The sequence below is a fragment of the Perca flavescens genome, chromosome 14, assembly GCF_004354835.1.
Source record: "Perca flavescens isolate YP-PL-M2 chromosome 14, PFLA_1.0, whole genome shotgun sequence".
Taxonomy (NCBI): domain Eukaryota; kingdom Metazoa; phylum Chordata; class Actinopteri; order Perciformes; family Percidae; genus Perca; species Perca flavescens.
The window spans coordinates 3,873,985-3,900,151 of record NC_041344.1 but is presented as its reverse complement, the minus strand read 5'-3'; the positions used below and the strand labels follow the sequence as shown (position 1 = coordinate 3,900,151).

Here is a 26,167-nt window from a genome sequence, read left to right as displayed (position 1 = left end):
CTCGGGTAGAGAGATCAGGTCAGATTGTCTATTTTTTCTCAGACACGTTGTTCCAGCAGCGACACATGATCCCCTAATGTGGATATTTTATTATTTTAATCATATCTTCCTGTTATTTTTCTTCAAATTAGCCTAAAACACTTCCGGAATTTTATTTTGAAGCTCAGCAACTGAGCTACACCGGAAGCTGTAGTCATCACTGCGGCTAACTTCACACTTTGAACAAGATGGCGTCTAGCAGAAAGGAGTGTTAGCAGAGTATCTTTGCTGTGTAGAGAAAGAGGTAAAATGTGTAAAGTCCAGATGCTGAGAGCGTTGGTGGAGCAGCGACTAACTGCGGCTGCTGAAGAGATATTTGGGCTGTTTGAAAGAACGATAGCAGAGTACGAGGAGGAACTTTGTCGTTCAAAAGAGGAGAACGAGCGACAACGGGAGCTACTGGACGCTGTTTACAACCCTCAGCTTCGGCTACACAGAGCAGGTTTGGTCATTAAACCTTCAGTTGATCTTTCTCTCCTTCCTGGGATCTCTTCTCTCAGCAACGATATGACGATAGGACGTATGGAAATAAGCATTTGTTCATAAGATCTATTGTAATCTTCGCTCTTTAACAGGCCTTCGCCAAACCCACCAGACTCCATGTAAATAATCAGTACTTTTATCATCGTAAACCACACTGCATTCAAATTGGATAGAAACACAATTAAACTACCTAAAGCCGTCTTGGTTCATCTTTCCACTATTCCAACAATCACCACTCTGGTTTGGTTGAAATAAACCCTTAATTCACCCATTTACATGTTGCAATATGTTTGCTCTATACACGCTAAAAGTACTGATTATTTATATGGAGTTTGGTGAGGGTGATGTCGGGGCTGTTTTCTAGATAAACAAAGGTTCTTATTTAATAGGTATTCCCTTAGGACTGTATAGGTGATTGTTACATAGTAGTGATGTTCACCTTGGAACACAACAGCACAGTATTGTAACCACTGAGGCTTAATGTGTGTGTGTCAGTCACTGTGTATGTGCTTGTATGTCTGTCTGTGTGTGTATGCTTGTGTGTCTGTCTGTGTGTATTTGTGTTATTATTATTTATTACATTTATATAGCGCTTTATCATAGACACTCAAAGTGCATTTGGGGGGAGGGGACTGCTCTCTAACACCACTAATGTGTAGCACCCACCTGGGTGATGCACGGCAGCCATACAACGCCTTACGACGCCAGACGCCAGAACGCTCACCACACATCAGCTAGTTAGGGAGGGGGAGGGGAACATATTTTTAGTGGTGGGGGAAACCGGAGAAAACACACGCAGACACAGGGAGAACATGCAAACTCCACACAGAAAGGCCTGGATTTGAACCCAGAACCTTCTTGCTGTGAGGCCACAGCACTAACCACTGGGCGTGTGTGTGTGTGTGTGTGTGTGTGTGTGTGTGTGTGTGTGTGTGTGTGTGTGTGTGTGTGTCTGTGTGTGTGTGTGTGTGTGTGTGTGTGTGTGTGTGTGTGTGTGTGTCTGTCTATCTGTGTCTCTGTGTGTGTGTGTGTGTGTCTATAACAAGAACAAATACAAGATACAAAAACATAATGACAATTCAAGTCATCTTAACCGGTACTTAGACGTAGTCATATTTAAAAATCTCCAGTTAGCTTGTAGCACTGACTTCATGTAGGGCCCTATGGAGTCTTCTAGCTTTTTTAGAGTCTCATTTTCACGCTGGCCACCGAGCTAAACAACTTTTCTGGGGGAACCCCTGCAGTTTCTAATCTTTAGCTGACATTAACTTCTGTCTGTTTCAGCTTTGCCTCCAGACGACAAAAGCCAGATTGTTATTAAAGAGGAGCAGCAGGAGTGTAGCTCCAGTGTGGACCAGCAGGAGCCAGAGCCCCCCCCACACATTAAAGAGGAACAGGAGGAACTGTGGAGCAGTCAGGAGGGAGAGCAGCTTCAAGGGCTGGAGGAGGCTGATATCACCAAGTTCCCATTCACTCCTGTCCCTGTGAAGAGTGAAGATGATGAAGAGGAAGGTAGGAACAATGTTAACAGGGTTTTTAGGGGAAATAAATGGGGGGAAATCTGCAGAAGTCAAGAGCATAAAAGTTCAAGAGAACCTGGTTTATTTTATTTTAGGAGTAGGGTTCCTTTCACACTAGTCTTGCATGTCCAGACCTTCCTCCACAGCGCTGGAGAGGAAGGTCTGGACATGCAAGACTAGTCCACACAGCATTCCTGGATGGGAGAAGAACGTGCTCTGGTTTATTGGCATTTCTCTAAACCAGTGGTTCCCAACCTGGGGTCCGGGCACCCCCAGGGGGGGCGGCAAAGATCACAGGGGGGGCGCGAGTCTTTATCTGGTTTGAGGTTGAGGTAAAAAAAAGAAATATTTGCACGTTAAACAAATTATGGTAATACACTAGCATATATAATGTATACAAAAGTCTGTATGAAAACTATATATTTTGTTGTATCCTCGTTTTTCCTGCCGCCACGGCATCACTATTTTATGAATGAAACATAACTGCTCTGTATCAAAAAGGAAAGTAAGGCTTCATCTCGAGAGTTACCTCAACTTTGGTTTAGGGGGGGGCTCAGCTTTTCTTAGACATGAGTAGGGGGCGCCAAGGAAAAAAGGTTGGGAACCACTGCTCTAAACCAATCACAATCGTCTTGGGCGGCGCTAAGAGCCATGATGCCTCTGCTAAATAGTCTCGGGGGAAGGAACTTGTTTTGGTGGAACATGTGTACATTCAAAAGGTGTGCGTGTGTGTGTGAGAACAACATTAACAGGTTTTTAGGGGGGAAAATCTGCTAATGTTAAGAGCATGAAAGTTCTAGAGAACCTGGTGTATTTCATTTTAGGAGTTTAAAACATGGCTCATCAGTTTCTGAAGGATCTGTCACTTACGTCACGATCAAAAAAAAAACTGAAATGTTTTTTTTTTTTTTGTCTCACCTGAACAGGGCTTGACCAGAGATGGACTGAACACATGGAAACAGAAGCTGATGGAGAGGAAGCAGCCAGGAACTTCCTGCCACACCTACTGCTCCCCCCAGAGACTGGAGACAGTGTGGATAGTGACTTCTGGAAGGAGAGCAGAGAACGTCTCGCAGCTTTGAACTCTCTGGAAGATGATTCAAGATGTAAGAAAACATTCAGCTGCTAATAGTACTGTCTAAACATTTTATATAGTTAGCGAAAAGTACTGACTAAACAGTGGTCTGTATTTGATTTTGTTTCCTGCAGATGTTGAGCAGCTGTTGGTGGTTAAAGAAGAGGTTCCCCCTGAGCAGCAGGAGTGTAGCTCCAGTGTGGACCAGCAGGAGCCAGAGCCCCCCCCACACATTAAAGAGGAACAGGAGGAACTGTGGAGCAGTCAGGAGGGAGAGCAGCTTCAAGGGCTGGAGGAGGCTGATATCACCAAGTTCCCATTCACTCCTGTCCCTGTGAAGAGTAAAGAGGAAGGTAGGAACAATGTTAACAGGGTTTTTAGGGGAAATAAATGGGGGGAAATCTGCAGAAGTCAAGAGCATAAAAGTTCAAGAGAACCTGGTTCATTTTATTTTAGGAGTAGGGTTCCTTTCACACTAGTCTTGCATGTCCAGACCTTCCTCAACAGAGCTGCGGCGGAAGGTCTGGCTAGTCCACACAGCATTCCTGGATGGGTGAAACGTGCTCAGGATTATTGGCATTTCTTTAAATCAGTGACAAACATCTTGGGGGGTGCTAAGTGCCGGACGGAGCCGCGGTGCCTCTGCAAAATAGCCTTGGGAACGAACTTGTTTTGGTGGAACATGTGAGCGTTCAAAACAACATCTATGAAAAGTGTGTGTGTGTGTGTGTGTGTGTGTGTGTGTGTGTGTGTGCTGAGCCCCAGTTAGCGCTGCGACAGTTATAATCGGGAAAATGGAACTTCTTTGTTTTTGGTGGGAACATTTTCCGTTTGGCGAGAAATCTGAGGGTGAGTAAATATTTGTACCAAAATGGTTTTGGAGTTCAGTCTTTATTTTGGTAAAGTTGTAGCTAATTGCTTCTGTTCCTCTGTTGTCTACACGTCCGAGCTTCGCTGGGGCCGGCCGACACACAAACCATGGCGCACACACCAGACGCCAGCCACCACATCACTTCTGTTAACTGTTAGACGGTGTTTACCTCAGGCTAATTAAGTAGCTAGTAAGTGTTGATTATTGGCAGCCAGTCAATAATTTCAAAAAGAAAGCACAAAGATAGCCGCAAGCTACAATTAGCGGGTTCAAACCCTTTTTCAGCCAACACAAGAATGTAAATGGACTGCATTTCCATTTTCTAGTCCTTTCACTCACATTCATACACTTTGAGATTGGACTGCAGGGCCTTGGATCGAACCGCAACCATCTGATTGTTAGGAAAATGCTCTACCGCTTGAACTACAGCAGGCTTAGGAAGCAGCACAATCGCCAAAAGTTAAAGCAGCATTGAGCAGAAGCCAAATCACCAAAGTCAAAGCCGCAAGCTGCGTTGAGCGGGTTTCTAGCTTCACAGAGCTGATCAAAACCACTTCAGATGGTTTAATGCTCTATAGAAAAAGTGGTGAAACCAACCACACACCTGTTTCGTCACTGCTATACTGTAGATGCAAGTCCCGCGTTTTTGCCCCCTTAATCAGGTTTTAACCCAACTTGGTAAGTACGTTCCAGTCGTGGTGTCAGATCAGTTTTAAACAAGATTGCTGTGGCAGAACTTGAGTTATAGGCAATTCCCTGCTAGCCCCGCCCTTTAAGAAGCCTGAGCCTTTTTTGTAGAGCACATTGAGCTGCATATTCAATTCAATTCAATTTTATTTATAGTATCAAATCATAACAGAGTTATCTCGAGATACTTTACAGATAGAGTAGGTTTAGACCACACTCTATAATTTACAATTTACAAAGCCCCAACAATTACAGTAATTCCCTCAAAAGCAAGCATTATAAATGGCTATTGCGACAGTGGCGAGGAAAAACTCCCTCTTGGGAAGAAACCTCGGCAGACCCAGACTCTTCGTAGGCGGTGTCTGACGGGGCCGGTTGGGGGCGTGATGGCAATAATAGTCGTATTGGAAATAGTGGAATAGTGATTTTGAAGGTAGTCGTTGTAGTTCGTGTCACAGCAGGATGTTGCGGGATGAAACGTGGCGCTGCAGAGCACGGGTGGGTGCAGCAGACGCAGCGGGACGCGGCCGGGCGTTGAAGGGAATTGCAGAGCATAGCTCTGCGAAGAAGAAACATAAGGAGCTAGGTTAGTAACAAGCAGTTCTGGGACAGGATGCATACAAAAGGAAACAAATGAAAACATTGATGAGAGGCTGTACTGGCATATGTGTTAGAAATTTCAAGTCAATCAGACTGAGGGCCCTATTTTAACGATCTGAAACGCAAGTATGAAACGCAAAACGCAAGTAGCTTTGTGGGTGGATCTCAGCCGCTGTTGCTATGATACCGGCGGGATAAATGAGTCTTGCGCCCGACGCAAATCTAAAATGGGTTGGTCTGAAGTAGCTAGGTGTGGTTTGGGCGTAACGTGAAAATAACCAATCAGAGCGTCATCTCACATTCCCTTTAAGAGCAGACGTGCTTGTGCTATTATGACGGCGGGTTTGCCTGGCGCCTTGTAATTATGTATGGTTTGCAAAAATGGGAACTGCTGCGTCCGTGTAGATGAGGGAAGCAAAGTGTATGAGCGTTGTGAACACGCTACATTATGGCCAAGCATGCGCCCCTAAAAAAGCATCTGAATAACACGCCACTGACTTTAGACTAGCACCACTGACTTTAGACTAACGCCACTGACTTTAGACTAGTACCACTGACTTTAGACTAGCACCACTGACTTTAGACTAGTACCACTGACTTTAGACTAGCACCACTGACTTTAGACTAGCACCACTGACTTTAGACTAGTACCACTGACTTTAGACTAGTACCACTGACTTTAGACTAGTACCACTGACTTTAGACTAGTGCCACTGACTTTAGACTAGCACCACTGACTTTAGACTAGCTCCACTGACTTTAGACTAGCACCACTGACTTTAGACTAGCGCCACTGACTTTAGACTAGCGCCACTGACTTTAGACTAGTACCACTGACTTTAGACTAGCTCCACTGACTTTAGACTAGCACCACTGACTTTAGACTAGTACCACTGACTTTAGACTAGCTCCACTGACTTTAGACTAGCACCACTGACTTTAGACTAGCACCACTGACTTTAGACTAGTACCACTGACTTTAGACTAGCGCCACTGACTTTAGACTAGCACTAGCGCCACTGACTTTAGACTAGCTCCACTGACTTTAGACTAGCGCCACTGACTTTAGACTAGCACCACTGACTTTAGACCACTGACTTTAGACTAGCCACTGACTTTAGACTAGCGCCACTGACTTTAGACTAGCACCACTGACTTTAGACTAGCACCACTGACTTTAGACCAGGTTTTTCCTGGTCAGTGGCGGAATTGTTTTCTGAAACTGCAAAATAGCACCAGGGAACATTTGCGCCTGAACACGCCTCCTCTTTTCGCTGAACCGCCCCCGGGAGCGTAAATACATTCCCTAATTTACCGACGTGCGTCTGTGGAGGGAAAAGTCTGCTCTGCGTCGGGTGCAAAATAGGAATGATACATGCATCATAAAGTCAATTGCGCTGGGTGCAAGATAGGGCCCTTAAGGTGTGAGTGGCGTGGCCTTTCAAAAATCGCGTATTCAAGCCTTCATTATAGCGCCACCATATGGCCGATTGGGCTCATATTTCTTTGGGAACATAATGCACATAATTTCCAATCATTGGACCAAGTTTCGTGTTTCTAGCTCATTCCAGCTCACGACATCAGGTAACTGTGGATCATCCCAATCTCTGGGTTTGTCCCGAGTAGGTTGTACTGAATCTCCAGAGTTCGAAAGATGCTCCTGGTTGTTCATAGTTAAGACGGCAATGCTTACAGCCAAAGCTGGTCCCAAGCTTGCAAAATTGCAAGGGTTTTAGACCTGGGGTAGGCATGGGTGACTGGCTGATTCTGCAGGAGAGACTTTTGGTCATCATGACTAAAGGTCAGGGTTGTGAATTGAGGGGGAGTCCACAGATAGCTGTTGTCAGCGGGGGTTGGCTTACTGAAGGCGCCAGCGTTTGCTCCTTTAAAAGCTGTAATTAACACCATCATCTTATCCATCATGTTAAGCATCACAGTCTCTTTAGAGTAAACACTCTGGGCTTGAGGAGTCAAGGTGTATGTAGTTGGTAACCCTGACTGGCATCGCTATACAGTGCTTTCATACTGTACAGTCTGGCTCCTTCCTGTCTCTAGCCTGACTGCTGAACATGCTGTGTGGAAGAAAGAGGTAATACCTGTGGAGGAGAACTTAGCTCTGCAAGCTTAGATAAGCAATAGTCTCTCCCCGGCCAACTTAGCATCGTGAAAAGGTTGCAGGGGGAAGTCCACACTGTGTGACAAATGAGCATATGACAAGGTTTTCCAAAGATTAAACCCCCCCCCCCTACCCCATCAGGGGTAAGGGCCATTCGATCCAAGGTATAATCTCATCCTGTTTCTTATACTGCACTGCATCAGTTTTTAATTTTTTAATTGCTCTTAACTGCACTTGAATGTTTCATCCAAAGCACTTTGAATTGCCCTGTTGCTGAAATGTGCTATACAAATAAAGCTGCCTTGCATTGTCTGTCTGACTTAATGGGTTGGAGGAACGGAATGACTGGGCAGACAATGCTGTTAGTTTACCCAGGTGGTCCTCTTTTGGATTTGTCGCATACTGTGCTGTGTGCAGATAACTAGGAGTTGGAATTGCTTGCCGGTAGCCAGCAAAACTCATTTCATTGTCTCTAAGGTAGAGGATGTTGTAACTGCCCATTTGGACGTGTTGATTCTGGTAAGGCCCCATTATATGTGAAAGTAGGCTACATCCTGAGGTCCGGGGAAAACTTCACTTCTGGCTCAAAGGACCAAATATTGAATAGGTATTCACTTATGACTGTATAGGTGATGGTTACATGTAGGGATGTACTGCTTGGGGATAGAAATAACACTGATTGCTCCATTAAGTTGCTATAAAAATAGACATCTATGTCATTTACATTAAAGAATGTCAACATTAGAAATATAAAGACACAGCCAAACTATCATTCGCATTAGGAAGCCACATGGTGATTAGATTAGCGCTGCATCAACAAAAGTCTCACCAAAACACAGTGAAAGACTCAAAAAATGTCCAGATCAGACAAAAATGACATGTTTTATTCACAGTTAATCAGAGACACACACAACTTGAACCATTTGAATGCAGTAAATTCCACTTCACACTCTGTTTTTCTGACAAGTCTCTTGTTATGCCTCTTAATGTGGCTATATTTAACTTTCAGTTTGTGTTGATTCTAGCGGCGCGTTGGACACAGGTGGTAGTATTTTTACCACATCTGCTGTTGTAAAGGTCTTTTCTTCACGGTGCTTTATTGCCCATTGTTTTACAGAGTTAGCGTTACTGTGAGGTCATATAGTCATGATGAATGTTTTGCTTGGACAGAAAATCATTAATTTACAATAAGAGAATAAATTACCGATGCATCGTTGTATTTCAAGTGTTGCTTACGGTAACTTAGCCTACTTACCTAAAGGGCCTATTTGGGCTGGGTTTGGAATTATACAATCATGTAATTGTCAGGAACTATGTACTATGTATTATAATCAGTGATTATTTTGCCTCTAGAGGAGCTATTGTAATGCATGATGCCAGCAGACCCTTCTCAGCTCTGTGTACTGGGTAATGAATGACAGCGTGCGCTTCTCAGCCGCTCCAGCAACGGACGCAACCAGGAAAACCTATCGGTATGGATCAGTACGATTAATCAGCAAAACCGATGAATCGGTCGACCTCTATGGTCTAGTGTGTTATTCCCTCTAGTAACACAATCTACATGCTGGAAAATGCTGGGGAATACAGACTTTAAGGATGCCTTGTAAAAGTCCCCTCCATGTGATCGCGCTGCAGTTCGTTCCCTATGATTAGCAGTGAGCCAAACTTGTGCTAACGTTAGCATCGGGGGCTATGTAGACGGCAGTGTGCTTTTTTCATAGTAAAGAAAATGGTCTGTATATTACCGACAGGTGAGCCGTGATGGGCAATGATCCTACGGTCGGTACTCCATTCATTGTGTAAAAAAAATGCAGTCCTCCGCTCCGCCTCGTTATTTTCTCATCCTGCCGGTACCTAGCACCAGCAACGGCACTAATAAAAACTACCTAAAAATAGCGTTCTTTCCACTGTTAGTCTCATTTGCTGTTACAGCTCATTTAAGATCATAATATGAAAAATGACAATTTCAGAAACACTAAAAAGTTACTTATAGTCACTTTAATTACCGACTGCGCCACTTTGTACTCAACAGCGTGGTTGCATTATTCCACCACAAGAGGACCCTAATATATCAGTCAACAGCCTTTCCAACAGTTTTCCAAGGCTGAAAAGGAAGACTAGTAGTGTAGATGTAACCTAAGTAACTGTCTGAACAACCAGTATTTCTTTATAACAATCACAATCCAGGTGATTAGATACAGTTCCACATTTCTCTGTATGTTTCCTGCAGATGTTGAGCAGCTGTTGGTGGTTAAAGAAGAGGTTCCCCCTGAGCAGCAGGAGTGTAGCTCCAGTGTGGACCAGCAGGAGCCAGAGCCCCCCCCACACATTAAAGAGGAACAGGAGGAACTGTGTATCAGTCAGGAGGGAGAGCAGCTTCAAGGGCTGGAGGAGGCTGATATCACCAAGTTCCCATTAACTCCTGTCCCTGTGAAGAGTGAAGATGATGAAGAGGAAGCTCAGTCCTCACAGCTTCATCAGAGACAAACTCAACACATGGAAACAGAAGCTGATGGAGAGGACTGTGGAGGACCAGAACCAGCCAGGAACTCACATCCACTTTTACAACCAGAGACTGAAGACCAGACTGGAGACTCTTCTGAACCTGAGACTGATGACAGTGCTGATTGGAAGGAGACCAGAGAACCTCAGTCAGCTTTAAACTCTCTGAAACATGATTCAAGATGTAAGAAACCATTCAGCTGCTCTGAGTGTGGGAAAAGATTTGGCGTCAAGTATAGTCTGAAGACACATATGAGAATCCACACAGGAGAAAAACCTTTTAGCTGCTCCGAGTGTGGTAGAGCTTTCACCGATGGTGGAACCATGAAGAGACACATGAGAACTCATTCTGGAGAGAAATCTTTCAGCTGCTCAGTCTGTAAGAAATATTTTTCACAGAGTGGATATTTACAGAAACACATGAGAATCCACACAGGAGAGAAGCCTTTTAGCTGCTCAGTTTGTAATAAATCTTTTACGCTGAGTGAAAATTTACTGTCACACATGAGAACTCACACAGAAGAGAAGCGTTTTAGCTGCTTAGTTTGTAATAAATCTTTTACACGGAGAGGAAGTTTACGGTCACACATGGCCGTAGTCCACACAGGAGAGAAGAGATTCAGCTGCAGTGTTTGTGACAAATCTTTTACACAAAGTGGAAGTTTACAGAGACACATGATAGTCCACACAGGAGAAAAACCTTTTAGCTGCTCTGAGTGTGGCAGAGCTTTCACTGAACGTGGAACCCTGAAGACCCACATGATGACTCATTCTAGAGAAAAACCTTTCAGCTGCTCAGTCTGTAAGAAATCTTTTACACAGTGTGGAGCTTTAAAGTCACACATGGTAGTCCACACAGGAGAAAAACCTTTCAGCTGCTCAGTTTGTAACAAAAGATTTGCCCGGCGGTCTGAACTCAAAACACATAAATGTGTTGGTCCGATGGAAACAGAAGCTGATGGAGAGGACTGTGGAGGACCAGAACCAGCCAGGAACTCACATCCACTTTTACAACCAGAGACTGAAGACCAGACTGGAGACTCTTCTGATCCTGAGACTGGTGACATGGAATAATGTTTGTGCCATTAAGTCCAAGCAAAACTTCTAAGTATCAAACAAAAATCTTTATGTATCAACATCTAGATAGAAGACATTATATTGTGTGGTAGGAAAAAGTACACTCTTATTTCATTAGATGTTGTTTTGTCTTGTCTGTCATATAATCAATTATAATCAAGAAATCAGACAAATGTAACCACCTGATATTTTATAGGGCCCACACATATATTCACTTCTTTCTAAGTAACGTATGTTTAGCAAGATTCACTATTAATCATGTATCAATATGGGAGTTTATTCAATACACATTGGGGTGATAATTTAATTTTGTGTGTCATGTTTAAGCACAATTTAGGCCCAGCAGTCTCTGAGAGGAGACTTTTCTCTCTGTGTCAGGGAGACAGGAAGTGTAGGTTGAAAGCTATCTTTAGTTTAAACAAGGGAGATGTGATGGAGGTAGCATCGGGAAGTTAGCCTAGCAAGGTGTTTCCTGTCAGGGTGAGGAAGAGTTTCTCTTTGAAGCAAAGCTGAGATGGACATATTATGATCTGTATGAAACTATAAAAACTCACTGGTGCATTGCTATGTTCCAAGGTAATATGATCAGTGACACCAAAATGATGAAGGTCTTTTGACATGCCACTAATTAGGCCATGGTAAAGCTAATGAAGTAAAGAAATATAATGGTTTGATCTGCCGGTGTGGTAAACCAGGACATGCTGAGTACCCTCCAGGATGAAATAAAGTGAAATCATTTGAAGTAAACCATCTGTTGACTAGCATGTACGTTAGTAGTTATTGTCTGGGTAACAACGAACTAGGTGTACTTAAGAAAAGGAAGATGGGAGGATTGTTAGAAGTAAAAATATCACCAGTTCAGATCCATCTAAAGATGTAACAAACATGAGGTAACTGTGGGTGTGAATGTGTCCAACTGATACCGCCCAAAACGCTGTATAAGAAGAGAGTCATATGAAACTTAGATTCAGTTGTCTATTCGACTATCGCCGGTGGTCAGTTGATGTGTCCGAGGCAGCTCGGTTTGTTTGTTGAAATGTATAAATAAATCTGCATTGAGTGAATATCAACAGTCTCTGGAGTCTTTATGGTGTCCTCACAAAGAAATAAAATGGATAGAAAGGCCATTGGACTGGTTGCCCTGGTCATTTGATGGATACACAACAAAATGGTGATTGTTGTTAGTTGTCCAGTGACTTTACGCGTCAGTGGGGCCATAAAGTGTGTCAAAGCTCGCTGGGAGGAGAGCCTCCTGACGCAGCTCGGGTGAAATTCTCAGAGGGAATGAGGAGGAACTGCTTTAACTGCGGTTAAACAAAATTAAATACCTAAAAAAAAAATGTGTTTCGACAATTATTTAATAATTGTTACAGATCTATTTAATGGTCAAGTATCTAAAGACGTACAATGAATCTGACTCTGTTTAAGGACAACAAAGTTGAACAAAGAAAGACATAAAGATTAAAGTACTGTGTACATAAGGGCTGTATTCAACCAAAGAAAATATCCGTCAACTTAAATTCTCCTGAATCTTCTACCAATCGATTGGTCTTTGGTTTGTCCCAGAATTCGAAAGTGCAGTGTTTTACTGCAGGATGGATAATCCCACATTCACTCCCATCACCTGCTCCTACTCTGACATCCCACACCCAACTGCACCCCCCTCAGCCCTCTCCACTGACCCCCACTGATGTTTTCTTTTTTACGTTTTTGTCGGGTTTTTCAAACTTGTTTTAAAATGTTTTTTGTGTGGGGGCAAGTAAAAAGTTGCGCAAGCGAAAAAAAACAACAACTTAACGTTGAACCCTGGGGGCTAATCGTTGATTTGTTCAATGCACTTCCTCAGTGTTTGTATTGAACCATAGTCCCCTGGTGATGTGGTTATGGAAATGTGTTTCTGCATAATATGGTAACTTTTGTTGTTGTCCATAATCTGAGCCAGTGGAAGCATGTATAGAGGTAAGCTTTAGGTGTAATTGTCAGTCTTTATCAAGCCCCCAGCTTAATATCAGCTGTGGTTAGCCTGCATTAGCTAGATCTATTAGCTGACTCAGCCCCGGGGTGCGAAGCACCAAACCTGGAAAGAAAACTTTCTACGTTTTGTTTGTTTCCACAGAAGTCACTTATCTATGGAGCCCCAACAGGACATGAACAAAAACAATCGAAAATTTAGTTTAATGTGCTCACGTCAAACCTTTATGTGCACACGCAAAACCTTTTCATGTGCGCGCATGAAAGTTTTGTGTGAGCACGCAAAACTTTTGTGTGAGCACATGAAAGCAGTATATTAATGTAGCCTGGGCTATGATTTGGATCGGGTTACAAAACATCCGGCCAACTCCATGGATATAGGTGGATGTACACAAAATGCAAGGAGAATGGATTAAACATAAGGAAAGAGGATGTTTGATTAATTCTACGAGAAAACCACAACCAACAGCAACAACACTGAATCCGGGCCCACATCCTTGGCTGTCATTTAGCATGGATCCTATTGTTAGCCACGCAGCACAACATCTTCGGCTAGCTTCACCTGTCAGTGGGACTACCAGTGGTCTAACAAATTTAGCCTCTCAGCTAATTGATCCAGGGCCGAGGTTTGGGTTTGAGGCCTCGATGTCCACCTTGCCCGGAGCCCTTCATTGTGGCAGACCTTGCGGTTCACTGTCTTTCCGTCTCCTCTCTCCGGAGCCCATCGCCACATTGTGACTGAGAACGTGCCCCGGATTGGTGACGACCCTGGCGGCAGGCGCACGACAGCATCTCCTAACAACGAGGCAGAGGATGGCCAGATGCTGGAGGAGAAGGTCACGGACTTTACATCGGACTTTAAGTCAACTTTTAGTAACAAAGGTTTACATTTCCTACATCTAAATGTCAGAAGTCTGCCACCTAAAATTGAGGAAATTAGAACACTAGTGAAACAATCAGAGATCGGGGTTATCTGTTTAACGGAAAGTTGGTTAAAGGAAACCATAAGCAATGAGGAAATTGCCATTAATAATTACTGTATAGTTAGGAAGGACTGAAATAGAAAAGGGGGCGGGGTTTGTGTATATGTGCACTCAGATGTGGCTTTTAACTGTAGATATGATATTGCAAGTTTTTTTGTTTTGTTTATTATTTAGATCCCCATTAGCTTCTCCATTAAGCAGCAGCTATTCTTCCTGGGGTCTTTACAATTTTTACCAAAATACTAACATCAAAGCTGTACAACAATGAAGATAAATACAGAAGTGCACACAACATCTTCTACATCAACTAACTAACAAACATACACACAACACAACATAAAACAACTAACATAACTAGCAAACAAACATACACACAACACAACATAACACATACACTAAACATAACAACATAACAATATAAGCTCTTCTATGTACAAAATATTACCACTCACAGGGTATAATATAAAATAAAAATCACATTTCAATTGCCGTAGCTCATTATGCAGTCATTATTAATAACATAATTACAGTTACTCCAAAGTAAATAAATACAGTCTCAGTCTTTTGGAAAAACTAACATTGTGCCTCTCTGAAACCAAAAATAACAGGAGCAAGTTCCATGCCGCCATTGCTCTATAACACAATGTCCTTTGCAGTTGATTTGTTCGACAGACGGGTAACAAGAAACGCCCTTCACTTGATTGACGAGTAGAATGAGTATGAACGTCACTGAAGAAAGACAATCTTTTATAAATAATTTCTGGTGCTTTTGTAATAATTGTATTTTTTAAAAATTTAATAAGAGAATAATTAATTCTGCTTCTTACATGAAGCCATGATAACTGATTGTACATGTCCCTAATACTTGTTCTAAAAGAACAGTTTAAGGACAAGCCGAGAAACTTTATTTTGTGCAATCTGTAATCTGTTTAAATTATTCTCTGTAGTTGCAGCCCAAATGATGGAACAATAGTCAAGATGACACAAAACTATTGATTCCACCAAAATTTTCCGTATGCCAATCGGTATGCATTTCCTGCAATGGCGAACTACAGCCATACTCCTGACCATTTTATTCAATATTAGTTTTATCGGAGCATTCCATGTCAACCTGCTGTCCACAATCATAGTTCATTATTTAATACAGTATTAAGTCTGGTAGAGTCATGATCAGACACAAAAATAGTCAAGTCATCTGCATAAAGGGCAGTGATTTAGAGATTGTTTGGGTGGACATAAGTTTACCAAAAACCAACCCCATTTTATTGGGGGCTTGTTACAGACCGCCAGGCCATGCTACTTTCTATGATAAGTTAGAACAGGTCCTCTTGAATTTATCAGACAAAGAGAGCTCGGAGATGATATTAATGGGGGATATGAACACAAATGTGTCGGGCTGTGCTCATCCTTCCGGCAAAATGCTGGAGGACCTGTGTCACTGCTTTGGTCTTGAACAGCTGACTTGCGAGAGTATTATTGATCTGATCTTAGTTTCAGACAAAATTAAAATATCTGAAAATGGTACTATTACATACGGCATAAGTGATCATAATATAATTTTTTGCACAAGAAAAACTGGTAAAAAATACTTTTTACTCTGACAAGACTGTACTCTCAAGATCATTTAAACAATACTCCCAGGAAACTTTCAAGAGGCTGGTTGATGAGGTGGATTGGTCACTTGTGGTAAATTGTTCATGTGTTAATATAGCATGGTCAGAGTTTAAAGATAGATTTTTTTTAAATGATCAAGAAGGTGACCCCTCTTAGACAGATCAGAGTTAAACAGCGTTCTAGTACGTGGTTTAATGAAGCTATACATGATGCTATTAAAACCAGGGACAAAACTCTTAAAAGTTTTCATAGAACTAAAAACTATGATGATTTTATTTTATATAAGCAAGCAAGAAATACGACTCAGGAACTTATTAGAGATGCAAAATCAAACAACTATAAGAATGATATATCAAATAATAAAGATAACACAAAACACTGTGGAAGACCTTAAAGGATTTGAGGGCCACTAAGACAAATGCCAAGAAACCAAGAAGCACAGGATTAAAAATTAATGGTGCCCTAAATTTCAATAATAAAGAGGTTGCTAATCATTTTAATACCTACTTCACTTATATAGCAGAACAGCTGGTCTCAAATCTTCGTCCTTCCTCTGGGTTATTTAGCATTGATAGGGTGAAATCATACTATAATAAACTTGGTGCACTGCCCAACTCATTTGTCTTACGGAAGGTTGTGGTAGGGGAGATGGAGATGAATCATGCCTACTCTATTTATCCGACTTTATTTGTAGGGAATTAGATAATGGATATCTCTGCGGAATGGTGTTATTGGATCTCCAAAAGGCATTTGATACGGTGAATCATGAGAGACTGATTGCCAAGCTTGAGGCCTTGGGGGCAGACAGCTCCACCTGTAGGTGGTTTAGGTCTTACCTATCAAGGAGGGAACAACTGGTGGTCTTAAAGGGAGTGCTGTCTGACCCTCGTGTAGTTGAATGCGGCGTTCCTCAAGGAAGCATTCTCGGTCCGTCCTTATTTTTAACATACATTAACGATATGGCAGACTCCTGTTCATGTGAACTAGTTCTGTACGCTGATGATTCGGCTTTTTACATGTCTCATAAACATCAATCCACACTAGAGAGTACCCTGAGCTCAGAGCTATCTTCTGTAAACAACTGACTGATTGACAATATGCTGGGTTGCATCCTAGAACACAACTTGGATGGCGGGAATATGGCCAACAAGGTTCTGAGTAAAGTCACTGGGCTCGCAAAGTTTTTAGCCAGAAATTCAAAATTTTTAGATCGATCAACAATGATCATTTTAGCCAACGCCTTAATTCTAAATAATTTTGAATTTGCATGTACTTCCCGGTTTGTAGGCCTAACAAACCGACTTAAAGGGAGGCTGCAAACAGCACAGAATACATTAATATGAGTAATTCTGAACTTGGGCCATAGGTCTCATATAAGAAGGTCACAATTTGTTGAGCTCAATTGGCTTCCTGTTGAGTTTTGTGGTACTATGTCAAGACTGACCATGACCTGTTAAAAATTGCTTGGTAGTGTCCTAATTTTTTTGTCGTGTCATATAATTAAGGTAAAGGACACACACAATATTTAAACGCATGGCAGCATATCTGACATGTGTCCTTATAGATTTAAGACAGTGTTAGGGAAAGGAACCTTTGCCTATATAAGGGCAGATCAGTGGAACAAGTTAGATCGGCAAATTAATTTAACTTTAAATTAATTAAAGTAATTTACACACTGAACTCTTTCAAAAAGACAGTCAAGACCTGGTTACTAGATAGGGTTGCGGAATAGAACAAAAGGCAAATTACCGTTTTTATTTTTATTTATTTAAGAAAAATGTTTTTATGTCATGTCAATTTTTATCATACACTCTGTAAGTGTCTTGTCTTGATGTGTTGAGGACCACAATGGAAATAAGTCCTGGACTTTATTGTGTTTTTATCCTTGATTGTATTAGATGTCTTTTCATGTTTATGTTCATGGCATATTCTTGATAAAATTAATTAAACAAATCAAATCAAAAAGGGGTAGTAAACAGGACATTCTAAAATGCTTTACGTGAAAAAGCTTAACGTGGTTTAATGTACCTTAACAATGATCAATGATAACCAAATGTCTCTCTCATATTGCTCCTCATAACCACTGAACTGAAAACTGTCAAAGAATCGATCCAACAGCCAATTATTATGGACTTTATCTTGCATCTTTATAGTTATATGTATTTTGCTGCTAGCATGCAGCCTGATGTCTGACTCCCAACTGTGTGAAATACCAAACTCCTTCCTACATACATTGCAAACTGATAATGTTATGTATGTTGTATTCAAACTTATGTACTATTTCAGAGATTCTCATTTTTACTATGATTTGTTTTCTACACAATAAAGTTGGAGCAAGCCTGAGTTTTGAACTGCCAACGACTGCTTCTTTGTGTTTTTGTGCACATGACGCAAATAAAATGAATAAATGAACAACTTGAGAGAGAAGATGTGTTATTTATGTTTGTGAGATAGATGAATAAATGGATGGATAGCTAGATAGATAGAGAGAGAGAGAGATGGATGGATGGATGGATGGATGGATGGATGGATGGATGGATAGATAAATAGATAGATAGATAGATAGATAGATAGATAGATAGATAGATAGATAGATAGATAGAGAGGTAGGTAGGTAAAGTAGGTAGATGTAAAACATTTTTTTTAAAAGTGGTCTGATTTTATATATATATATTTTATATGATAATAATCGGTCTAATATAAACAAAAACTTCACCTTTAGACAAACAACAAACAGCTGACATCTTACATTTACACTCCAAGATTAAACATTCTGCCTTCTGTTTGACACTTTAAAGAAGGGAAACAAACTACCATCATCTATAATTAGGTTCTTTGTTTTCTTAGAGCCCTGAAGATGCATTTAAATATTTGTCTTTTTTCAAACGTGTATTTTAATTCATATCTTCCTGTGTTTTTTTCTTCAAATTAGCCTAAAACACTTCCGGACTTTTATTTTGAAGCTCAGCAACTAATCTGCATCGGAAGCTGTAGTCATCACTGCGGCTAACTTCACACTTTGAACAAGATGTCTAGCAGAAACGTGTGTTAGCAGAGCGTCTTTGTTGTGTTGAGAAAGAGGTAAAATGTGTAAAGTCCAGATGCTGAGAGCGTTGGTGGAGCAGCGACTAACTGCGGCTGCTGAAGAGATATTTGGGCTGTTTGAAAGAACGATAGCAGAGTACGAGGAGGAACTTTGTCGTTCAAAAGAGGAGAACGAGCGACAACGGGAGCTACTGGACGCTGTTTACAACCCTCAGCTTCGGCTACACAGAGCAGGTTTGGTCATTAAACCTTCAGTTGATCTTTCTCTCCTTCCTGGGATCTCTTCTCTCAGCAACGATATGACGATAGGACGTATGGAAATAAGCATTTGTTCATAAGATATATTGTAATATTCGCTCTTTAACAGGCCTTCGCCAAACCCACCAGACTCAATGTAAATAATCACTACTTTTATCATCGTAAAACACACTGCATTCAAAGTGGCAAGAAACACAATACAACTATAAAAAAGCCGTCTTGGTTCATCTTTCCACTGTTCCAACAATCACCACTCTGGTTTGGTTGAAATTAACCCTTAATTCACCCATTTACATGTGGAGATATGATGGCTCTATACACGCTAAAATTCCTGATTATTTACATGGAGTCTGGTGGGTTTGGTGACGGTGATTTCGGGGCTGTTTTCTAGCTAAACAAAGGTTCTTATTTAATAGGTATTCCCTTAGGACTGTATAGGTGATTGTTACATAGTAGTGATGTTCACCTTGGAACACAACAGCACAGTATTGTAACCACTGAGACTTAGAAGGTGTGTGTGTGTGGGTGTGTGTGTGTGGGTGTGGTAGTGGAAGTTTCTTGGCAGCAGGAGTAAAGTTTTGAAAGTTTAGTAAAGTGAAACAAATAAGACAGTTGAAGACTAAACCAAATTAGGTTTTTGTATTTTATTAAAAATATATTTGCAAATATAGGAAGAACATAAATTTCACAAAAGACAGCAGCCCAATGTGGAAACGTTTCTTCAATGAGTGAACAGGAACACTGAGCTTAAATACATCTTCAGAGTGACAGCACACACGCACTTTGCTTATCATGACTCTGAGTTTCTCACAGGCAATCTGATACACATGAAGACAATCGACAAACGCAGGAGACATCTCGAAGCCATTTCGCCTCCTTCGCCCTGTACGACCCCCAGTTACATCTCAACTGGCATGAAAAAACTAAATGTATCGGGAGAGATAGTTTTAGGGTGACCTTGTTGCCCCTATCTGTTCAGACAAACAGTGCTCACATTATGTTCCAGACTTTGTGGGAGAAACTAAAACAGAAATAAGATAAAAATATAAAGAATCATGCTTAAAAATAATTTTGCCATTACATTGTGTGTGTCTGTTGGTCTCTGTGTGTGTATGTCTGTGTGTGTGTGTGCGCGTCTCTGTGTGTGCGTGAATGTGTGTGTCTATGCATTTGTGTGTGTGTGTCTATAACAACAAATAAAAGATACAAAAACATAATGACAATTCAGTCATCTTAACCGGTACTTAGACGTAGTCATATTTTAAAATCTCCAGTTAGCTTGTAGCACTGACTTCATGTAGGGCCCTATGGAGTCTTCTAGCTTTTTTAGAGTCTCATTTTCACACTGGCCACTGAGCTAAACAACTTTTCTCTAAGCTTTAGCTGATATTAACTTCTGTCTGTTTCAGCTTTGCCTCCAGACGACAAAAGCCAGATTGTTATTAAAGAGGAGCAGCAGGAGTGTAGCTCCAGTGTGGACCAGCAGGAGCCAGAGCCCCCCCCACACATTAAAGAGGAACAGGAGGACCTGTGGAGCAGTCAGGAGGGAGAGCAGCTTCAAGGGCTGGAGGAGGCTGATATCACCAAGTTCCCATTCACTCCTGTCCCTGTGAAGAGTGAAGATGATGAAGAGGAAGGTAGGAACAATGTTAACAGGGTTTTTAGGGGAAATAAATGGGGGGAAATCTGCAGAAGTCAAGAGCATAAAAGTTCAAGATAACCTGGTTTATTTTATTTTAGGAGTAGGGTTCCTTTCACACTAGTCTTGCATGTCCAGACCTTCCTCCACAGCGCTGGAGAGGAAGGTCTGGCTAGTCCACACAGCATTCCTGGATGGGAGAAAAATGTCCTCTGATTTATTGGCATTTCTTTAAACCAATCACAATCGTCTTGGGCGGTGCTTAGCACCAGACGGAGCAACGGTGCGTCTGCAACATAGTCTCGAGAAGGAACTTATTGTGTGTGTGTGTGTGTGTGTGTGTGTGTGTGTGTGTGTGTGTGTGTGTGTGTGTGTGTGTGTGTGTGTGGGTGTGTGTGTGTGTGTGGGTGTTAGGGCTGTGACGATAACCGCATCATCGCAATATCGGCGGTGACGTGCCACTACCGCTGTGATGACATCATCTTTTACTTTTTTGCTTGCGGAAATTACAGGAGATACAGATATTGTGTGATATGATATATATAATGAAAGCAATAATCATTGTATAATTATCCTCATCGACTGTCTTCTATGCTACATTCAAGAGTTTATGGACATTAAGTTGCTTGTCACTTCAGCTTTGCACATGAGGATGGACAGTCCATTGAGCTGAGGTGGACACATTAACGTTAACGCTGCAGTGTTTACCGTTGCCCATTAGCCTAGCAGCTAGCGGAGTTTCCTTCTGCTGATAGCTTAATTCCGACAAAACCAAACGGTTGAATTTCAGACTGCATGCATGTTTTTGTAGCCTAAACAGAGCAGCTTATACTGGTTATATTAGAGAGAGCAACATGTTAGAGGACTTCTGAGTCGCCTTTTCTGCTCTCTGTCTGCTCAGCTGCTATGTACGCCGTGCTGCGAAGCATCTGCCCTCGGCATTGTCGGCAACAAACTTTATTGACCGTAGAGCTTTCTGAACTGGAATAGATCAACGGAGAGGAGAGAAAGCAGAGGGGCCGTAAATGAAAGCAAAACTGAGCTGAAATGGAAACACTGTACTAAGGGTTAAGCCCATGTTTTTCAGGGGTAACGCCATTTACTTTACCGGCGGTATTGTCAACAGATAAAGTCACCGTGTCTTGTTGAGAAGCTCAAGCTTGTTGTTTTATTGTTTCATGTTTTATCATGTTTGCTATCTCTTTTTCCTGTCGCTTTTCCTCATAGCGGCACTCATACGCTACTCTCTGTTATCGCTTGCTCTCCTTGTACAACCACACGGGTCCTGACATCACTTACTTAAGGCACCCTGCCATTCTCGCTCTAACTTATGCTAGTCTCGTAAGTGGTTTAACGGTTAACCGCCATACCGCAATGATGTGTTGCTTCGTCGCAGCGTAAGAAAACACTATACCGTCACAGCCTTAGTGTGGGGTGGGGGGGGGATGTTGCAGTGTTAAGGAAGGGAGGATGGGGTGTGTGTTGTAAGAAAGTGATCCTAAGCTGCACATGCTGTGTGAAAGGAAGAGTTAATACTGTACCTGTGGGGGTGGGCTCTGCAGGCTGAGATAAGCAGTAGTCTCTCCCCGACTCCCCAGTTGCAGGGGGAAGTCCACACTGCGGCAAATGAGCAGCTGACGATGTTTTCCAAGGTCGATGGTAAGGTGAATTATTGGATTAATGGGTTTGGTATTTCAGCCCCCTCCCCCCTAGCTCCTATAGACTGTTGCTCAACAATAGGGTGAGTAGCAGGTGCCCTAGTCCCATCAGGGATAAGGGCCCTTTCATCAAAGGTAAATCCCATCCTGTCTGACTTACAGTAATAGTTTAGAGGAACGGAATGACTGGGCGGAGAATGCGGACTGTATACTTACGTGGTCCTCTTATAGATTTGTAGCATACTGTGCTGTGTGCAGATAGCTAGGAGTTGTAATGGCTTGTCTGTGGCCGACAAAACTCATTTCATAGTCTCTAAGGTAGTGAGGATGTTGTAACTGAACGTGTTGGACGTGTTGATTCTGGTAAGGCCCCACCGTATGTTAAACTAAGCTTCATCTTGAGAGCCGGGGAAATCTTCACTTCTGGCTCGAAGGACCAAATATTGAATAGGTATTCACTTAGGACTGTATCGGCGATGGTTACATATAGGGATGTACTGCTTGTAGAAAGAAATAACACAGATTGCACTATTAGGTTGCAATAAAAACAGACATCCATGTCATTTAGATAGCATAATGTCAACATTGTTCAAAAACTAGAGTCTTACTATAACTAGAAAGGTACAGCTAAACTAGAATTAGCATGAAGGAAGCCACGTGTTGATTAGATTAGCTCTGCATCAACAAAAGTCTCACCAAAACACGGTGAAAGACTCAAATAATGCCCAGATCAGACCATAATGAACCATTTGAATGCAGTGAAGTCCACTTTGCACTCTGTTATTCCGACTTGTCTCTTGTTATGCCCAGGGCTTAATTTGAGCCGGAACACGCCGGAACATGTTCCAGCACCTCCGACGTTGGATCTGGAACGTTTTTTATTGGATCCGGCACCTCCTGTGTCACCAGGAAAAATGAATCACCTAAATGAAAACAATAAAGTACTGTTTGTGTAGTGTTCAATGTTGTTATCTGTCTTGTTAGTCTTTATTCCCCACTGAAGTTCCACAAAAATCTTGTGTTTGCATTTTCGATGCGTTTTGAGGTGAATTTTCAGGGTAAGACAGAGGGAGGGGAGACACTTCAACAGCGCAGCGCTGCACTTCTGGTGACATAAGCCCTTGTGCGGATATAGCCTCGTTTCAGTCAAGGGAAAAATGTCAAAAAGACAACAAAGTTTGCTTAACTTTTTCAAATATGCTGGCCAGGATCGGATCCCAAACGAGCAAAAACTGTTTCTGCCGATCAAGAATGTGCAGACCACGCTGTTTTTTTTTTGTTGGTTAATTTAATAGTCTGATGGATAATTGCTGCTTGTGAAAACGATTGTTGCATTGTATTCTTTTTTTTCTTTTACATTTCGCACCGATGCAGTGCGTGTTCTGATATAAAAATAAACATAGCCCTGATGTACACACAGCATAGTTTAGGTTTTTTTAGTCAGAGAAGATACGTAGGCAGTGTAAAAAAATGTTTTTCCGTTATCTCCAACCCCCGTTTTGAGTCTTTGGATCCACCCCCCCCTCTGCGCTCCAGGATTAAGCACTGGTTATGCCTCTTTATTACTGACTGCGCTACTTTGTTCTCAACAGCGCAATTGCATTATTTCACCACATGAGGGCCCTAATATGTCAGTCAGCAGCATTTCCAACAGTTTTCCAAGGCTGAAAAGGAAGACTAGTAGTGTAGATGTAACTGACTGAACAACCAGTATTTCTTTATAACAATCACAATCCAGGTGATAAGATACAGTTCCACAACATTTCTCTGTATGTGTTTCCTGCAGATGTTAATCAGCTGTTGGTGGTTAAAGAAGAGGTTCCCCTGAGCAGCAGGAGTGTAGCTCCAGTGTGGACCAGCAGGAGCCAGAGTCCAAAACATTCAGCAGCTCACGTTGTGATAAACGATTTGGCTGGAAGGAACATCTTAGGAAACGCACGAAAACTCACACAGGAGAGAAGCCTTTCAGCTGCTCAGTTTGTAAGAAATCTTTTATACAGTGTGGACATTTACAGAAACACATGAGAACCCACACAGGAGAGAAACCTTTTAGCTGCTCTCAGTGTGGTAAAGCTTTCACTGAACGTGGAACTCTGAAGAAACACATGATGACTCATTCTGGAGAAAAACCTTTCAGCTGCTCAGTCTGTAAGAAATCTTTTATACAGCGTGGAGATTTAAACAAACACATGAGAACACACACAAGAGAAAAACCTTTCAGCTGCTCAGTCTGTAAGAAATCTTTTACTCAGAGAGGATATTTACGGTTACACATGGTAGTCCACACAGGAGAGAAAAGATTCAGCTGCAGTGTTTGTAACAGAAGATTTGCCTGGCGTTCTCATGTCAAAACACATAAATGTGTTGGTCCGATGGCAACAGAAGCTGATGGAGAGGACTGTGGAGGACCAGAACCAGCCAGGAACTCCCATCCACTTTTACAACCAGAGACTGAAGACCAGACTGGAGACTCTTCTGATCCTGAGACTGGTGACAGTGCTGATTGGAAGGAGACCAGAGAACCTCAGTCAGCTTTAAACTCTCTGAAACATGATTCAAGATGTAAGAAAACACTCAGCTGTTCTGAGTGTGGGAGAAGATTTGGTTTCAAGTCAGATCTGAAGAAACATATGATGACTCACACAGGAGAAAAACCTTTTAGCTGCTCAATCTGTAAGAAATCTTTTACACACAGTGGATCTTTAAAGATGCACATGAGAATCCACACAGGAGAAAAACCTTTCAGCTGCAGTGTTTGTAATAAATCTTTTACTCAGAGAGGAAGTTTACAGAGACACATGGTAGTCCACACAGGAGAAAAGATTCAGCTGCAGTGTTTGTAACAGAAGATTTGCCTGGCGTTCTGATGTCAATACACATAAATGTGTTGGTCAGATGGAAACAGAAGCTGATGGAGAGGACTGTGGAGGACCAGAACCAGCCAGGAACTCACATCCACTTTTACAACCAGAGACTGAAGACCAGACTGGAGACTCTTCTGGTCCTGAGACTGGTGACAGTGCTGATTGGAAGGAGCTTCAGTCAGCACTTGAACTGAACAGAGAAAACAACATTTTATACAGGCAACAACATTATTTTTGAGGCTAGTTTACAACTTATTGAAAGGATTAAATCAGCATTGATGAAGTTAATCATCAGCTTACTTAACTAAGTTCCTCTGGCTTTCAAGGTTCAGTTATTCAATGGTTACATGAGTACTTAAGTAATTGTAAACACAATCAAAAGTTCTCTTTTCACAAAGCCAACATTTTGTGTGGGTCAAACCATAGGCGGCGCTAGGCTATTTTTAGGGGTGCTGAAGCACCCCTAAATATCATCTCAGCACCCCTGAAAATAAAGTCCTTATTGTGATAATGTGAGATCGTTTAGTGCTCAAAGTAGTGGCGGTTTTTGACACAGGCAAACCGGGCAGCCACTTAACTTAAAAATATATATAAATAATCCTCTGTGCTGCGAAGCGTTTTTCTGTTTTCTATCATTTCACTGTGTGGGGAATCTGCAGATCAGCGCCCCCAGCAGCTGCAGAGAGGTCAGCCCCCCCTACTTTCACAATGAAATGGACTAGTCCGTCCCACAGTGCGCCGCCAAAGATAAACAAACGGTGACAGGAGAAATGGGAAGTACACGGAGACGGAGAAAGACGAGTCTAAACGGTCTAAACCTTTGTGTTATGGCAATGGTCTAAACGCCAAAATGAAAAAAAGTTACCCAAGCGGCTCAAATAAAAGAAGACATGTTTTCGGGAGCAGCAGGACCTTCATCAGCTCTACTTTGGTAGCCTACACAATGCATTCTCTGTTGATTAGTTGATTACATTTGCCTTCTGGTTGACAACACAAAGGAGCGAGGAGAATAGAGAGGGAGAAGGGCAGAGAGAGCAAGATGAACAAGGGGAGAAAATGGCTAGGTAGCCTATAAGACATGTATATGGTAGGACTACTGTGTTTTATTTTCTCTTTTATTTGAAGATTATTTTCTAGTTGATTACAAAATGTTTTGTATGTGATT

At 41.9% G+C, this 26,167-nt stretch overlaps 1 protein-coding gene and 1 long non-coding RNA gene across 2 annotated transcripts; both read left to right on the top strand.

Moving 5' to 3' along the window:
* Positions 1 to 444: 444 nt before the first annotated feature.
* Positions 445 to 24,558, top strand: LOC114567669 (gastrula zinc finger protein XlCGF71.1-like; the record flags this gene model as incomplete). The annotated part of the gene is made up of 4 exons (XM_028596779.1): positions 445 to 481; positions 1,807 to 1,883; positions 3,302 to 3,328; positions 23,974 to 24,558. Coding segments are annotated over 4 exons (726 nt in total), but the record flags the coding sequence as incomplete, so codon positions are not given.
* LOC114567689 (uncharacterized) lies at positions 1,996 to 3,289 on the top strand. Its single transcript, XR_003694224.1, has 3 exons — positions 1,996 to 2,034; positions 2,969 to 3,148; positions 3,252 to 3,289. It is a non-coding gene; the product is annotated as an uncharacterized LOC114567689 (long non-coding RNA).
* Positions 24,559 to 26,167: the final 1,609 nt, after the last annotated feature.